The 17,954-nt window shown below is 45.5% G+C and overlaps 1 protein-coding gene and 1 pseudogene across 1 annotated transcript in view; one reads left to right on the top strand and one right to left on the bottom strand.

Moving 5' to 3' along the window:
- Positions 1 to 3,597: 3,597 nt before the first annotated feature.
- LOC146039880 (5S ribosomal RNA) lies at positions 3,598 to 3,716 on the top strand (annotated as a pseudogene).
- A 349-nt stretch (positions 3,717 to 4,065) lies between these two features.
- The window catches only part of CENPI (centromere protein I), a 36,363-nt gene continuing 22,474 nt past the window's right edge, over positions 4,066 to 17,954 (bottom strand). The window contains exons 12-21 of the mRNA XM_083161063.1: positions 15,191 to 15,279; positions 13,085 to 13,199; positions 12,745 to 12,809; positions 12,295 to 12,380; positions 11,208 to 11,337; positions 8,670 to 8,794; positions 8,168 to 8,216; positions 7,840 to 8,073; positions 6,821 to 6,862; positions 4,066 to 5,351 (exon numbers count right to left, since the gene is read on the bottom strand). Coding sequence (XP_083017189.1) covers positions 5,205 to 5,351; positions 6,821 to 6,862; positions 7,840 to 8,073; positions 8,168 to 8,216; positions 8,670 to 8,794; positions 11,208 to 11,337; positions 12,295 to 12,380; positions 12,745 to 12,809; positions 13,085 to 13,199; positions 15,191 to 15,279 — 1,082 coding nt within the window. The 3' untranslated portion in view covers positions 4,066 to 5,204. The remainder of the gene's footprint in view (positions 5,352 to 6,820; positions 6,863 to 7,839; positions 8,074 to 8,167; positions 8,217 to 8,669; positions 8,795 to 11,207; positions 11,338 to 12,294; positions 12,381 to 12,744; positions 12,810 to 13,084; positions 13,200 to 15,190; positions 15,280 to 17,954) is intronic.

Here is a 17,954-nt window from a genome sequence, read left to right as displayed (position 1 = left end):
GTATATTACACACTGTGCCTAATCTCTCTGATACCTAACGGGGCTCAGAGAGCGTTTGCTGCCAGCCTTAACAATAGATTGTATGTGCTCTGGGCATCCCCTGTTTAATATTACCTGCTTATATACTCTCCTACTAAACCGCAGATCACCAATCGGCTTCTTTTGTCTGCACACCTAGCGGGTGTTTGAGTCAATTACCACTACTTGACCTAGTTAACCCCCAGTTAACTCCATAACAGGTGTTCAACTATCTATCTTTGCAAGGCATTATCACTATACAATTGTGTCATATCTCTCTGCCTAAACCATACCTGCATAGAAGTGCTTTCACCTTGAACTCACCATACCTGAACGGACATATGTACGCTCGTTATATATTCAGAATATCTAAATGCTTAAACCTGTACTCCCGGTTTGAAGCATATGTGTCATCAAAGGTTAACAACCAACTTATTGGTCCTGTGTGTATGCAAACTCTCTGCGCGTTAAAATACCAAATTTTTTTCAACATTTTTTACTATCTGAATATCCAGTGACCTTCATTTAGAACTGTATTAGTTAAGACATTCCAACATCAGTTAATACTATTTTGTGCTAATACCTATGTAGGGCTTCATTGTCCTAGCACACAAGGGTCCATATTCTGTGGTCATCTGGGAGATTTTTTTGTGAGCACTGTATACTATTATAACAGGGACTGTACCATTAGCAATCATCAGGTACCACAAAAATTATCATCCAGCACCCAGACTACTCAGTGAGGTTAGTTGGGTGACTTACATGAGTGCCACCAGTCTGTGCTCTGTTTAATATATGCCATACATAACGCTATAAAGGACCGTACCACTAATGTTCAGAGTCCTACTATCTCACTCAGCATTTTGACTCCCCGGTGTGCTTTTGGTGTTCAGAGTAATCATACACGGACACCAGGAACATTAACCCCTTTTTTTCCCCAATTTCTGGGACCGTGGGTACATTTATTCACTTTTTCTATTAATTAATTTTAGAAAAAGATTTTTTTCCATTCTTTCAATATCTCCTATATATTTGGCTACATCTGTCACTCAAAGTGGGTGTCTGTGTCTATAACGCTCTGTTCCTGGACTTTCCTCTTAATGTGTGATTGCCTTCATCTGTGCTGAACACCTTTCTGAGAAATTAACCTGTTTAAAACAGGTGATGGCAATCATACATTAAGGGGAAGTCTAGAAACAGAGCATTGTGTCCCTCCTGGAGAGGGTCATGTTGGGAGGTATGTGACAGAGAACCAGCCCAGTGAGCCCACAGACAGTGCCAGACACCCACTGCCTTCCCATGTTGCCCAGCACTGCTACTCCACAGCCACCAGGTGAGCGCCCCCCTCCCGCGATTTGCGGCAAAACCTCCCCCCCCCGCGCCCCCCCCTCCCACTATTCGCGGCAGAAACACCCGCTCCCCCGCGACCCCCCCTACCGCGATTCACAGCAAAAACACCCCCGCGACCCCCCTCCCGCGATTCGCTACAAAAAGAACCCCCCCACGACCCCTCCCGCAATTCGCGGCATAACCACCACCCCGCGACCCCCCCCTCCCGCGAATCGCGGCAAACCCTCCCCCGTGACACCCCCCCCCCCCGATTCGCGGGAAAAAAAAAACCCTCCCCGCGACCTCCCTCCCGCGATTCGCGGCAAAAAGAACCCCCCTGCGACCCCCCCTTGCACGATTGGCGGCACCCCCCCTGCGACCCCCCTCCCGCGATTCGCGGCTCCCCCCTCCCCCCCCGCAATTCGCAGCAGCCCCAGGATTAAATGGCACATGCAAAACACTGACATGGCTATGGTCGACAATGAAAAAGGTTGACATGAGTTTTTGAAGATTTATTTTTAATTTTTTTAATTTTTTCATATTCATTGTCATGTGTTGACATGGACACCAATGAAGTGGCACACTTATGTCAACATTTACATGTATTGACCTTTCTGTGTTGATTTTTTCTTGTGGCGATTCGCGTCACACACCCCCGCAACCCCCCCTCCCACGATTCGCGGCACCCCCCGTGACCCCCCACCTCCCGCAATTCGCGGCAACCCCCCACCGGAACCCCTGTGAACCCCGCCCTCCCGCGATTCGTGGCACCCACCCCCGCGACCCCCCCTCCCGCAATTCGCGGCACCGCCCCGTGATTCGCGGCAGCTCCAGAATTAAATTGCACATGGAAAACACTGACATGGCTATGGTCGACAATGAAAAAGGTTGACATGAGTTTTTGAAGTTTTTTTGTCATTTTTTGAATATTTTCATATTCATTCTCATGTGTCGACATGGACACCAATGAAGTGCCACACTTATGTCAACATTTACATGTGTTGACCTTTCTGTGTTGATTTTTTTCTTGTGGCGATTCGCGTCACACCCCCCGCAACCCCCCCTCCGGCGATTCGCGGCACCCCCCCCGCGACCCCCCCCCTCCCGCAATTCGCGGCAACCCCCCACCGGAACCCCCATGAACCCCGCTCTCCCGCGATTCGCGGCACCCACCCCCCGCAACCCCCCCCCCCTCCCGCAAATCGCGGCACCCCCCGCGATTCGCGGCAGCCCCAGGATTAAATGGCACATGCAAAACACTGGCACGGCTATGGTCGACAATGAAAAAGGTTGACATGAGTTTTTGAAGTTTTTTTTTTCATTTTTTGAATGTTTTCATATTCATTCTCATGTGTCGACATGGACACCAATGAAGTGCCACACTTATGTCAACATTTACATGTGTTGACCTTTCTGTGTTGATTTTTTCTTTTGGCGATTCGCGTCACACCCCCCCCCACCCCCCCGCAACCCCCACTCCCGCGATTCACGGCACACACACACACACACCCGCGATTCTCTGCACCCCACCCCGTGACCCCCCCTCCCGTGATTCACGGCACACCCCCCGCGACCCCCCCTACCATGATTCGCCGCAACCCCCGCCCCCGTAATCCCCCTCCCGCGATTTGCGGCAACCCACCCCGCGACCCCCCTCCCGCGATTCTCTGCAATCCCTCCCCTCCCGCGATTCGCAGCATCCACCCCCCCACAACCCCCCCTCCTGCAATTCGCGGCATCCCCGCGACCCCCCCTCCTGCAATTCGCGGCACCCTCCGCGACCCCCCCTCCCGCGATTCGCGGACACCTAAGTTGCAATACAGGCATCTTTCATACAATTCTAACCATATTTCTCATATACAAACGTTCACAAATTAAGGGGGCGCAGCCCCTTACGACGGTGTGAAGAGCGCCCGTAGGGCGCGATGAATCTCCTAGTATATATATATTTCTATATCCCCTCTATCTCTGTGTCCTTTTCACCTTAGAGGAGCTATCGCATGACCCTCTGACTCTCATCAAGCCATCCAATGCGAGCATGATGGTTGACAGCAGAGATGGGGATGATGTTTGTTAGCACCTCCTTCAACTACGAATACTATTTACCTCGTGGCTCTCTCATTCATCCAGTCTGTGCGACCATCCCTGCAATGCTCAATGGTAACAGGGTTGCTCTGCTCTGATCTGTCTGAACAGCAGAAGCTCACCTTGACTCATCCACCTTATTGACATCGGAAATAACCAGGCAGGGTATACAGCCATACCTCACTGGATCGCCTGTAACCCATCCGAACACAGCAGCTAAGCAGTGATAGGCTGGATTAGTACCTGTATGGGAGACCGACAGGGAATATCCAGTGCTGTATTTAACTACTGGTACAGTACGTCCATCCGTACCGTTGAGGTGTAGCCACAACAACTTTGATCCCTTTCCTCCCTCTCCCCTCTCTGCATTTAGCAGTGGTTATCCAACGGTGCCGACACTGCAGTGGAAAATCCAGTGGTGGTGGGCCGTGTCCAGTGTCACATTTGTTTGCCATTACTGTATTATATATAATATTGTTATTTGTATTTTAAAACATTTTCGCATCTTGTATCACTTTAGTGAATTGGACCGAATTCTCGGCAGGAGTCTTCCATTACTATTTTTAGACTCCATAAGTTATACATAAGGGGTGCAGACATAAGCATATTGAAGCAATTTATTTTAGACTAAAGCACAATATTAAAAGTTACGTTTTATTTACCATCATCTGTACATTTACTAATTAACAATATTATTACATAAAGTGTGCCCCAAAAACCTATTGGTTCTCCTTCAGTCTTTTCTTACAGACTACACCTTTCAGTTTAATTAAAATTGTTCCCATTATTTGGTTCTATTAAAGAAAAAAAATACTCAACAAAAACACAAAACTATTGGTTTGATGAACCAATTGAAAAGCATTTATTATTTATAAGAAAAAAAAAAAAAAAAAAATTTTACTTATATTTCTAAATATCAGATGTAATCAGTCAGGAGAAATAGCGCCTTCCGCAGTTTCCAACAGCATTGATGGCGGATTTCGACAAAACAGAACGGACTTTAAAACAAGTTAGATCTGTTTTGTCGGAATCGGCTGTGGATCGTCTAATTCAGTTGTATAATGTACATACACATTTATGATGCCTACAGTGTTTCCTCGGCGAAGGCTTGCAATCTTCTGCATATTGCTTCTGCCAAAAATTAACTCTGCAGTATGATACAGGCTTGCAATAATTTAGGAGGATCTCCAATATTGTCTAGATTTTGAGCTAGCCTATTCAAAGCGGCTGCTTTTTATTGCACCAATGCAAGTTCAACTTTGTTAAAAGTACAATCTGCATCAGGAGACAACAGTCAAAATCAGATGCATTTTCAACCAAAACATGTGGGGCCAAATGTAATAGGGTGAGAGTTGCAGAAAGTGAGTGATTTTGGGAGAGTTTTCCTTTTTTTTTTTTAAAGCAGCAATCAATTATATGGCAAAATCAACCTGGTTTTGCAATATAATTGATTGCTGCTTTAAAAAAAAAAAAAAAAAGGGAAAACGCACCCAAAATCTCTCACCCTATTACATTTGGCCCAGTTTGTGTGTGTGTGATATATGTTTTCCAACCATGACGATGTTTCCGACAGTCGAATGTAAAGTGCAGATTTCCCGACTGTCGGAAAAAATCATCACGGATCGAATACTCCATTAAAATATATAATAAAAAATAAAAAAAATCTTAAAAGTAACAAAGTTTACAGAATATGTACAATTTGTTTGTAGACTGAAATTCAGTATATGCATCACAAGTCAGTGTGTAGTCCGGACCGGTAGTTTTCTGCAGACTCATTGTAAGTGTGAAGACTGTGACACCGGCTCATCGTCCAGACTCTTCTTGGAGCTCACTCGATTCACACTACTTTCTATGAAAAGTTTAAGATCACAAATTCCATTTCTGTGGAGAAAATCTATGTATTCGTCCCAGTACTGACCCTGTAATAAGAAATGGATTAGTGCACTATGCAAAATGTTTCTTCAGTGCTCTCCACGTGTTTTATTTTTTGTGCGATCTACCTAAAATGACTTCCACTGCTGCTCTGCACATTTATCCGGCCAAAAGCACCGCTGCATTCGGCCTCTGCTGCTACTAATACCCCTTTAACACTGCCGCAAACACCCGGGTCAGCAGCTGTGTAAATGGGTCAAGCCGTAGCGGAGGAGGAGGTTGTTATTGGATGCATGACGATATTTCTTTAATTAGTGTTGTCATTTATTTATTATGTGGCATCTCAAACGTTAGTTTTAGACGGGTGCCGGACGGGACCCCGACAGTCATTTACCTGACGTCGGGATCCCGACTGTCAAAACACAGACAGCCAGGTGCCCGACGGCCACCGGCTATTCTCCCTCATGGGGGTCCACGACCCCCATAGAGGGAGAATAGAATAGGCGGAGAGCGTAGAGAGCCTGCAAGGGGCTTATTTGCGCTGGCCACGCTGTCTGAGTCCGGCCAGTCGGGATCCCGACGTCAGGCTAATGACTGCCCGACTATCGGACCCCTATACCACACCCGTTTTAGAGTACTTCAGAAGGTGACATATCTTATAATTAACTGGTTGAATTTATGGTGGAGATTGATTCATTGTTCGTCTCAGGAGGGGATTTAGGGCAGGTGGTGGTATATTCCCATATACACAGAGACTTCTGTTCTCTTTTCTCTGTAAACTGGTTTTTACTTATACTAGAAAGACCCTAAATTGCTGATTCTCAAACAATTTTCAATCACTGCTCCTTCGATTATTACAATTTATTTCAACAGACCCCTAGGCTAAAGGTTTCTTGTTTACAAATTCAGAAAAAAACCATTGCATTAAGTATAATAGCAGAAGATGTATTCAGCTTGGTGAAGAGATAAAGTGTAAGGTACCAACCAGCCAATTAGCTATGTTTAAAAAGAGGCAGTTAGGAGTTGGTTGGCTGGTGAATTATCTCCTCCCACTTTATCACTTCACCAAGCTAAACACATCTGCCCCATTGGGGTGTATTCAATGCTTTTTGCTCACTGTCACAGCTCGCACGATCAGTATTTTCACGTTGCTGGGTTTTCGTGGCGATAGGGAAATGGCGTGTGCGGCCACTAAAACAGCGAGGCTCGCGGCTAAATGCAGCGGGCTCCCTCCACTAGCCGCGAGACTTGGTGTTTGGGGGAATCCTTGCCGTCATCTGACAGCGAGGATTCCCCTGGAGCGTTGAATGTGGTGAGCGTCCAGAATGATATATGCCAGTATAATACATCTCACTGCCAGTTTGGGGCAAACTGCCTTAAATGATTAGTGCTTGCTCACATGGATCAGTTTTACACAGGTGGCTGGACATTTGAACTGCATTTCCAACATTAGACAGTAACACATTACAATTAGGAAACTGGGGCACATAATGCTGTTGGAATAGTGAGGGGTTACCTGGATTATATTAAGCTGAAATAGGTTTTCTTTTGGAAACCTCTGCAATGAAAAGGGGAAACAAAAGAAAAGTTAGCTTCTGAAAAGAGCACAGAAATGTTATGTGTCTATATACATGTCTGTGTCACCGAAACACTGCCATCTGTTGGCAGCAAGTGAGACCAGGAAACCGCTTTCCTGCTGCTCACTACCCTCCTGATCTAGTTCCCCCTCACAGGAGCCCGATCCCTGCCACCGTTGTTACTCGTCTTTCCTTTCTTCTGTCCTCTCCTTTTATATAAATTGGTTTGTTCTTGATCATGTGAATTATCCACGCCTTTGTCCATCCGCCAACATTCTTCTCTACTGAGACTGTGAAACCGCAGACGAGAGACTGGCTTCACTGGCTACTGATGGCAACGGTCCGGGAAAGGTGGCTCAGGAGAGATCACAGCAGCTGCGGCTTCCTCTACCCCATATATTGAAGCAGCTGGAGCAGACTGTTGATAAAGGGTGACCCCTTCTGACACATGAGGGCAATTGAGACATCTAAGCCCCTGTTAAAGCATACAAGCGCGGTATATTAACACAGCGGTAATTACTCCCCCTCCGCCTAGGAGAGGGATGGGGAACCTTCGGCCCTCCAGCTGTTGTTGAATGACACATCCCAGCATGCCTTGCAACAGTTTTAGCATGGCCAAATAGCAAAACTGCCGCAGGGCGTATGGGATGTGTAGTTAAACAACAGCTGGGGGCGGCAAAGGTTCCCCATTCCCTGATCTAGGAGATCCAATAGAGTAATATAGTTTCAATAACAGTCAAGATTAGTATTATTGAGTTCCAAAAAGGATAAAAGTCTTATTTGGGTGTAAGGGAGTGAACTTCTTCCCAGAGTCTCCTACTATGGAAACATTCGCTCAGTGTGTATGAACCGAGCGATTCTCCGGCCGGCGATGTGCACCTCACCGCTGGCCGTGCACGTTGAGCAAAAACGTGTCTATGGAACTTGAGTAACAAACCGGTCTATTACATTCGCTTACCTCCTGTACGAAAGCGGCAGCGAAACTCATTAATGCCGGGTGGAACACGATATTGAAACGCTTCTTATTGAGAGGGACACCGGCTTTTTCAAACACTTCTGGCGCAATCTTGATTCCTTCAGGATGAGTGTCATATTGCAAAGCTTGTGACGTCCACAGGCAACCCACCATGGTACTCAGGTACTGGTTATACTCCACAAATGTCTGGCTGCTGACAGCAAACGGGACGCCGCCCTAAGTACAGACAGGAAGAAATAGGTCAATGGGATGGCAGCTTAACGTAAGAGACGCCCAACCCTTACATTTACCCCATTATCTTGTCCCTTACAACATTCTGTCTCTCATTTCTTTTTGCCGTCAAGAGGTTCTCCCTGTACCTGTAATATATTGAAAAGAAAAAGGCTCACATCAGTTATACCTCACGTTAAATGGCCGGATTCAATGCTGCCGGCAAGGGGGTTAAATGGCGGGGATCCTCGAAAACAAGCGATGCTCGCTGTTTAACCCCCACGCCGGCAGCTCAAACTATTCAATGTTCCGGGGGAACCCTCGCTGTCAAAACAGCGAGGCTCACGGCTAATACAGGAACTGTTAAATAAATAAATAATGTAGGGAGCCCGCTACATTTAGCCAGTTTTAGAGGCCGCACACGCCGTTTCTCCATCTCTACAAAAACCTAACGAGGGGGAAACATTGCGTGCAGGGGGCCAGTTGAATACTGACCCTGCGAGCTGTGACAGAGAGCAAGCAGTTAGCATTGCTCGCTGTCACAGCTCGCAAAAACCATTGAATACACCGCACAGTGTGAGATCTAATTCCGACCACCATACCTGTACATAATGTAACAGAGCTGGTTGAGGTTCACAGCATCTGTACAGAGGAGAGCAGCGTAGAACAATCGCGCAGGAGGAAGGACAATCATGGCCAGAGAAAAACGCACATACATATCACAGACCTGTAGAGAATGGAAAGGGGTTGTGTCACTCAGAGAGAAGATGAAGTATTTATAAAGGAGTCACACAGCCTAGTATTTATTACTATAATGCGATCCTAGTCACAAATGGAGCGCTGCAAGATATCAGCAGATATGAGCAATCGTTAGAACACTTGCATGGGGGTTGGAAGCAGACAGATTAAACACTGCTGTCCGGTCCGGTACATTTCCAATTATTTTTCAAAGACAAGAATTTCGCTATAAATATAATTTATAACATAGGACAGGGTACTGTGATTGTGTCAGCAATACATGTATCCTAAACCCAAATCATAATTACGATCTTTATTTTCCATAAAACAACCCAGAACATTACTATAAATGACTATTTAGGAAAGCACCAAAAGGACTTAAAGAACTTTATAAAATCTAATTTGCTGGGTACACAGGATTCCCGTGTGTACCCAGGGGATAATGGCTGTGGTCCGTTCTCACGCGCCACCGCTGGTACAGTTAACATCATTAACGATATTGAACTTACACACCGGACGATATGCAAACAATATAGTTCACGACATTGGCCATATCGTTAGAGATTTATCGCCCAGTATGTCCCCAGCTTAAGACCGCTCATTGATGCTGAAATGGCTGCTTATCAGATCAAACAAGAGCCCTGCGTTCCCTACCAAGGGTTTTGACAGTTTTGGAACAATGATATCAGACTTCATTCTTCAGACAAATTCCTCCTGTATCCAGGATCTTGAGGATTTAAATATACCGACACTCCCGTGCTGTGGTCCAGCGTACCGAATGAAGGGGGTTACTATACATACTGTTATACTATAGCATGCAGTAAAAATGTATTATTGATAAATTTGGAAAAAAACAATCTTAAATGAAGTGAATTGTGCCTATTGGTCATCCTTCGGGTCAATTAAGTGGTGGTTACAGAGGTACTTTGGATCGGCCACATTTTAGGATTGGCAGCCACTAGCACTGGTTTTGCCTATGACTGACCATAATTTGATCTGGTCTTGGACCACCAACCTGAGGCACCCCAGGGCTGTAATGTGTTCATAGCCCTGCTCCAGTGTGGACATTACTAATGTGTGCAGCATGGGCTCAAACAATTATAGGGTTACTGTATACAGTGTCAGCAGCGTTGATGTAAAAGCACGCTAATATAGAATTACTATAGCTTAACCCTATGGATAAATTCAAATGAGCTTAAAGCTGAATTTCTCCGGTTTCAGTGGTCCAATCGGCTCAGAACTGGGGGGCAGATTTATTAAGCTTGGAGAAGAGATAAACTGGAGATAAGGCAAAAGGAGATAAAGCACCAGCCAATGAACTGTGTTTGAAAATGACAGTTGGGAGTTGATTGGCTGGTGCGTTATCTCCTTTTAACTTATCTCCAGTTTATCTCTTCTCCAAGCTTAATAAATCTGCCCCTGGGTTCCTATGGAAGGGGAGACATTTATCTACCAGAGAATATGAACCCAAAGGTTTTAAGACCCCAAAAGGATAACTGCAAGTGTCAGGGTCTGAATGAACAGATCCTAGTCTATGGGGAAAAATGTGTCCACTTTGCACCTTGGCCGACCAATAATTTGTATGACATCAGGAAGGGAAGCGGCAAGCAACAATTGTCCTCCTAACCTGCAGGGGTTTCTGGCTTCCTCTGCAGCCAGCGAGCCATCGCTGCAATGCTGGCCAGTGGATAACTGCGCCGCTCTACTCGCTGGAAACCCGAGTTCGATTATGGACATTTTTTTTTTCTTTAAAAATTGAAACATTTATGAAAGTTATATTTAATAAAACTAGGCACACACAGAAAAATGTTTCCACAAGAGCCTTTTCCTGCGACTCCGTACGCAAGAAGCACAGCTTTCTTTCAGGAAGCGGATACTGTATATAATGTTCTTCTAGAGCAGGGTTCCCCAACACCAGTCTCAGTGAACTCTAAAACTTTTGGTTGAACGACGTGCTGCATGGGTCAACGATGCTGATGGACGGAATGAGACGTATTTCCATCATTCATAACATCAGACAGTGTGCGCCAGCAATCTGGCATGGTCTGGGACAATGTGAAATCACCCTGACCATCGGCACATGATTGCCAGCATTTAGAGATGTTCCTCAAGTCATGGGACAGTTGTCAACAGCCCACTGTGCCACTGGCTCACCCTACAAAGCGGAGGGGATTAATCAGTGCCCTAGGCATGACAGACTGCTCTGTGTCCTATTAACAACAATTATGTATCGCTGTCATGTAAGGGAGCTTAGAAGTTTTAATGAATGCAAAGTTATCAGCCTTTAAAATCTGATCAGGAAAAGCCAAACATTTGTTTATTTAGTTTTTACTCACCACAACATCAAAGTAGCATACGATTCAGAATGAGCAAGGAAGTGGTATAGTAATAACTAGTCTTACCAGTGCATAGAAGTCCAGGATGAAGTGGAGGATTAGGGGACTGTCATGCAACTCGAGGCCCAGAATACCCAGCCGGCCTGTGAACTGGATGATCTTGTCCACAGCGGCCATCAAGGTTGAGGTGTCACTGCTGAATAACAAAGATACATTCACACTAGATTGCTTGACCAAGAAGCTGGTTACCGATAGATAGACACATATTTAAACTATAACAAAATAGCAAAGACTAAAGGCAAATGTTTATACAGTTCCACCCTTTATTTTCAAACTCCCTCGCTCTGAACCAGAGAAACATAACATTAAATAAGCAGCCTGGAAGCCATTTGTGCTAAGTGCAATATCCATCCCCAAACCTTAAAAAGGAATCGGGAAACCACTTTGATTAGCATATTATGGCCTGTATTCAATGCGTCCGAGAGGGGGTTAAACGGTGGGGATCGACGAAAACAAACGACCCTCGCTGTTTAACCCCTGCGCCGGCCTCTCACCCGATTTCAAGGTTCCAGGTGAACCCTGCATCGGCCGCGAGCCACCCTGTTTTAGCCGCCGCACATGCCGTTTCCCCACCACTACAAAAGTGTGAATTTGTATCTGCACATGCGAAAACTCGCCTCTTGCGTAGGGGAACAGAGACCCATGTGGGGGGGGGGGGGGGGGGGGGGGGGGGGTGGTGGTTGGAGGAGCCTGACTGGGAGCATTGCAGATGTGTGTCTGGCAGGAGGCTGGAGCAAATCTCTGTGTTTTGGGGGCCAAATCCCGGGATCGGGGGGATCCCGGGATTTCAATCTCAGGATTGTAGTCTCCAATCCTGGTTTTTCGGGATTAGACTGCCGGGCAGCGTCTGAACACTCGCTCAGATGCTGCCCGGCACCCTACATCATTGTGCTTTATTTGTGACTTTATGCAAATTCATTGTCAACAAAAATAAATAATACTAAGTACCGAGTGCACTGAATGCACCGGGAGAAAATGCAATACAGGTGAATTAAGGCAGGAATCTCTCACCATGTAGGTGTATGAGGACACATCTGTATGTAACTTAGTTTACATAAGGAAAGATAAGACAGGACAGAAGAGTACGTCTTACTTGTTGGCACTGCCAAATTCCACGCTGACCGAATGTCTGATCAACCAGTTTCGCAGAAGTTTTTTCAACATCTTCAACGCATCGAGCTGCAAAGACGATAACATTTAGCTTTCATATAAAGTAATTAGCGGCATACTGTATACATCCAACGTGTGTAAATACTTCTTCCCCGTCATCACCAAACTTAACAGATATGGCGGATTAGTAACAGATGGAGATGAGAACGTCAAAACGGTCATAATGTCACCCTTATCATAGTTATTGATATCTTGTCGTGACCTCTCCGGGACGCCCACTCTGTATATGCAGTGTTGTCTATATAATTGTTGTTAACAATAAATCGGTATCGTTAACAATATTGCCCAATGTGTACCCATCATATGTCTTTATGTAGGCGGTAGCGCAGTTCTATGAGAAATGACAGTATGATTAAGAAATACAAAAACTCACTTTGAAATATAGCGATGAGGAGACAAAGAGCTGCGCCAGGGTTTCCATAAATACATTTTCAAATTCTGAAATGGGGAAAAAAAACAACAACTTAGAATGACATTTTGCACAAGAATAAGCGATTACAGATTAAACACCATTGATCTCAGACATATAATCAGAAAAAACTAAATAAATAAATAGGAAGGGGATACAGTGCCAAACTCAAACTATTATATACCACATGATACAGCCTGCCCTATAAAAATATACAAGGTAAATAAAACTATCTACTTTGAGTATTCTATTGAATTGGACATTAATATCAGTATAACAATAGATTAAATCCTCTTTTGCCCACCTGCAGAAGAGAAAGGCGAAATCCAGCTGAGGAGGCCCAATATTTGGGAGCGGTGATTCCCGTTCCAGTGCGGAAGACACTTATAAAGGAATTCCTCACTGCCTGAAAGGCCTTCCTGGGTAGAGACAACAATTATAGCAAGAGTCACATACAAATTAAAACCCCTTTTACATTGCAATCCCAGGTCACTGAACACTGGATTTAAGCAGTGTCCCCTCTGTCAGTGCTTAATTAATTAAACCTAAGGATGACATTTAAAACACAATTTACTGAACTTAATATTTTTTTAATGAGAAACTTTTAGCCTAGGTCAGGCATGTCCAATCTACGGACCTCCAGCTGTTGTAAAACTACCAGTCCCATCATGCCTTGCCACAGTTTTGCTATTGGGGGATGCTAAAACTATGGCAAGGCATGCTGGGATGTGTAGTTTCACAACAGCTGGGGGCCACAGTTTGAACATGCCTGGCCTAGGGGGTGCCATGAAAAGATTTTATACATTTTTTTACTGCCTTACTCTATCTTGCATTACTTTCTGCAAGGATGAAAAAACAAGTCCGGGTATAATTCCATCTGGTGGTTTTATTATACAACTTGCACCAACACTATCACCAAGTCCTCCCTAGCCTCCGTTCAGACTGGATAAAAACTACTGCACACTTTTCATACATATTACATATATGCAACTAGGTGTAGATGCTCATATGAAGATGCCAGTAGCATTTCCCTGTGGGATCATAAAAGCAGAAATATAGTTATAATCTGCAAACACACCTACATGTAATATACATCTGTTTAAACGGTTACCTGTTCCATAAAGCCCTTGTTTGTAATAAGAGAAGTTATGGCAAAGCTACCTTTGGTTAACTCGCTTTCTTCCAGGTTCCTGGGACCACAGGGTTGACATTGAGGGTTGTAGGCAGATCCAGAGGACCGGGCACCAATCCCTAAAGCTTTAAGACTTCCCATCATCCCTGGCTCCTCTCCCCTATAACCCCGCCTCCTTGTACAGGACCTACCATAGTGGGAGACCTGAGATGTTGAGGCCGACCATACCACTTTTGCAGTTCACCTTTGCAGGGGGCGCAAAATGGAATTGAGCCCACGCGACCATGTTGAATGTCAAGAGCATGAGGCCCAGAATCCGCATGGCATGATGAAACATGACTCTGGGTGGTTCAAGGAACCGGCGAATTTTGCCCTGTAGCAGGCGACACTTGTCCAGTGGCAGAAAAAAAAAAAGACATTGGACCCTGGAGTCCAGCAGGGCTCCCAAGTGTAACATCCGTGTGGACGGAATCAGAGCGGACTTCTTCCAGGTTATCAACAACCAGTGTCTCTGCAAGAAGACCACGATGGCTTGGATATGTTGGAGATGAACGAGAAGACCCTCCTGAGAACTGGCTAGTAGCAGGAGATTATCCATGTAGATGATCACTCGTATGCCCTGACAGTGCAAGGAAGATGGAAGCACCTCCAGGGCGCGTTTGGATTCAACTTCCACTTTCTATGAATGTAGCCAAAGCATGTAGCTGCTAGAATAGAAACTACAGAGGCTTGGGCAGGCAGCAGCCTCGCATCCATTACAGCCTCACTTATGTAGGCCACAGCCTGCTTAATGTAGTGTTCACGCTAGGTGGGACAATTTTTAAAGGGCAAATCGTGCCCTGCCCTTTAGCAGTGCCCTGCTAAAACAACCGGTCCGGCACGTACGTCCCCTCTGCTACGAGCAAGGGGGAGCTTGGGGAAGGAAGCCCAGTACCTCTGTAGGTGCTGGCCATGCCCCTAACAATGACGGCAGAGGCCAGGCCTGCCCCGGACATCAGCGAGCCCGCTCACATTAATAATGTGCGCTTCCCAGCCACCTCCTATATAGGGACGGTGGTGGCCTGGGGTCCACCCTCCGTCTGAGTGGGAGGAACCATTGACCGTGTGCAGAGGGAATACAGTAGCTACAGTGGAACACCTGTGGGAGCCGGGGTAGTGGGGGTGTTCCGGGAGACGGTCTGTTACCAACATGTGCGCATGGACTCCTGCTGCTGAGCTGGAGGCTGCCTCTCCTTATCCCACCGGGGCCGCTAAGGTAAAAAAACAAACATGACTTACTTGTAGGAAATCCTGTGTGCTGACAACAGAGCTCAGCAGAGACTCCACATCTTCCTTAGTGTTTCTCTTCCCTGCGTACCAGGCACACTCTGTAACAAAGACGTGCAACCATTAATTAGGAACAACTTGGTGCCACTTACAGATGGGGCCAGACTCTGCCAGTCCGCTGTATCGCAGTTCCTGGCGGGGGCGCGCTGGCATCTCACAAGCTTGCACGTCCCATTGCCGAGAATGGGGTGTGCGCACACGCCCTATTCTTAGCGGACCTGGCACATGGCGATAGTCGCCCGAGGTCCCCGTGGAATGAGTGTCCCCACAGATGTAATTGTTACAGTTATTTAATGTAGACATAAAACAGCTGCTAATAACTGGCGGCTGACCATCATAAAATATGTGCACAGAAGTAATTATGTCCCTCACCACATATCTGACCCGAAGGATGACCTATAACCACAATCTACTTTACTTAATATTTTTTCTACTTTTTTTGAGCCTAAGGGGCCAAAATTCTGATACTCTACGGCAGCCATTCCCAACCACGGTCCACAAGGCACACCAACAGTGCAGGTTTTATCCAGGCTTCAGCACAGATGGTTAAATCAAAATAACTGAGGTACTAATTAAGTCACCTGTGCTCAAGCATGGATATCTACAAAACCTGCACTGTTGGTGTACCTTGAGGACCCTGGTTGGGAATGCCTGGTCTACGGTACAGTGATTCAAAAATGTTTGGGAAACCATGCGATTATCGGAAGACTGCGCCTGGATCATAGCGTACATGCGCAAGGCCATTCAGCAACAATATCCAGCGTCTTTTCTGGCTGCTAGCCATACGCAAGAAGCCGTCCTGTGGGTGTCACCTGGCTGTGTTCTGGGAGTGTCAGGGAAAACGTAGATGTGCCCAGGCATTTTCAGGGAGGGTGTGTGACGTCAGCTCTGGCCTCAGCCTGTTTCTACCGCACAGGAAGAGTAGGGGTTTTGGATTAAACACAGACTTGGAAAATCATTCAATGCCGAGTAAGTTGCGAATGGATAATGGAAGCCATTAAACAGCCTTGGACAGTGTGGATTCTCCATCTGGCAGCGTGGTGACTATCTGATCAAAGGGCTCTGCAATTTCGCAGTGCAGCGTTCAGGTCTGAATAACCCCCATAATTTCATCCCGTCTGCTACTGAAACATTACCCCCATCAAGAAAAATTTGCAGAGACTCAGTAAGATTGCTTTATCCTTGCCAGCCAAAACTCAGCATGTTGCATCTTTACATCCCATTGACTGTTGCTTCTTTATTCTAGAAGACGTCCCAAATATTTTACCGGAACATCAACCCTGTATATTGTCTACACTTTATAAACTATACAATGCTGTATAACACTTACTCAGCACCGCAGGCAACAAAGGACTTGATGGAGCAAATTCAGAAAGATAAACGAATGATCAATTGACGACACTTATCAGTCATCCTTTTGCTGGTAATTGGATGGACCCCTGCCATTCCAGCGGCATGTAAATGCCAACAATGGCACCTGTAATCGCACCTTCACGGCCGCTTCTAGAGCCCAAACTGCATATTTTAGCAAAACGGCAGAACCATAAGTGTGGTGATATTTAATCGCACCTGCAAAAACACTAATATACTATAGATAACTATTATCTTTGCTTCTGGTTATTAGTGTACAGATTAATGAAGCAGATGCGACTTTTACTCAGAGCAGTTCCCAAGTACATGCCATTAAATGAAGTTATTTCAGGTTTGGGTTAAAGACTGAACCCTAAAGTAACGGATATGGACAAGGATCCACTGGAAACTAGAGGAAGATAAAGCGGAGAAACTGGTTTCGGTAACCCGTACTGCCATGGCTACGACGCGGAGTGTTTAAATAAATGAAGACTTCAGTATTTTTACTGTACCTCCAATATCCATACTCTAAATGTTGTGGATTACGAGGACCGCCACTGCTGTGTTGTTTTGAGAAAATGCTTTGATGCTTCTTTCGCAAAATGTTCTGAAAACTGTTAAACGGTTTCCATCCAGTCTTCTTATTATTATTGAATGGCTAAACCAGCGGGACTGGATCATAACATACCCTTTTGGTATTATTGTGCACTCGCACAGGATGAGACTTTATAGTGGCTTGATTCAGGATAAAGTATGGCGTACATATGGTGCGGGGTTAACAAATGATAAACTATCAGGTCATCTATGAGCATATTACACAGTCCAGTTATTTCATAGAAACATAGAATTTGACAGCAGATAAGAACCACTTGGCCCATCTAGTCTGCCCCGTTACCTGGACCATATTTTATCCTTATTTCTATGTAAGGATATCAATATGCTTATCCCAAGCATGGTTAAATTGTACTACTGTATTTGCCTCTACCACCTCTGATGGTAGGCTATTCCACTTATCTACTACTCTTTCTGTGAAGTAATTCTTCCTCACATTTCCCCTGAATCTTCCTCCGTCTAGTGTCAGTGCATGTCCTCATGTTCCATTGCTCCTCTTCCTGGGAAGAATGTCTCCCACCTGTACCTTCCTCCCTCTAGTGTCAGTGCATGTCCTCGTGTTCTGTTGCTCCTCTTCCTGTGAAGAATGTCTCCCACCTGTACCTTGTTAAAGCCCTTGATATATGTGAAAGTTTCTATCATGTCCCCCCTTTCCCTTCTCTGCTCTAAAGTATACATATTAAGATCTTTTAGTCTTTCCTGGTACGTTGTGTGATGTAGGCCATGCACCATTTTAGTTGCCAATACATTTCAT

The sequence above is a fragment of the Crinia signifera genome, chromosome 9 (assembly GCF_055691185.1).
Source record: "Crinia signifera chromosome 9, ASM5569118v1, whole genome shotgun sequence".
NCBI lineage: Eukaryota > Metazoa > Chordata > Amphibia > Anura > Myobatrachidae > Crinia > Crinia signifera.
Note: the sequence above shows the minus strand (reverse complement) of the source record. Positions and strands in the feature narration are given on the sequence as shown.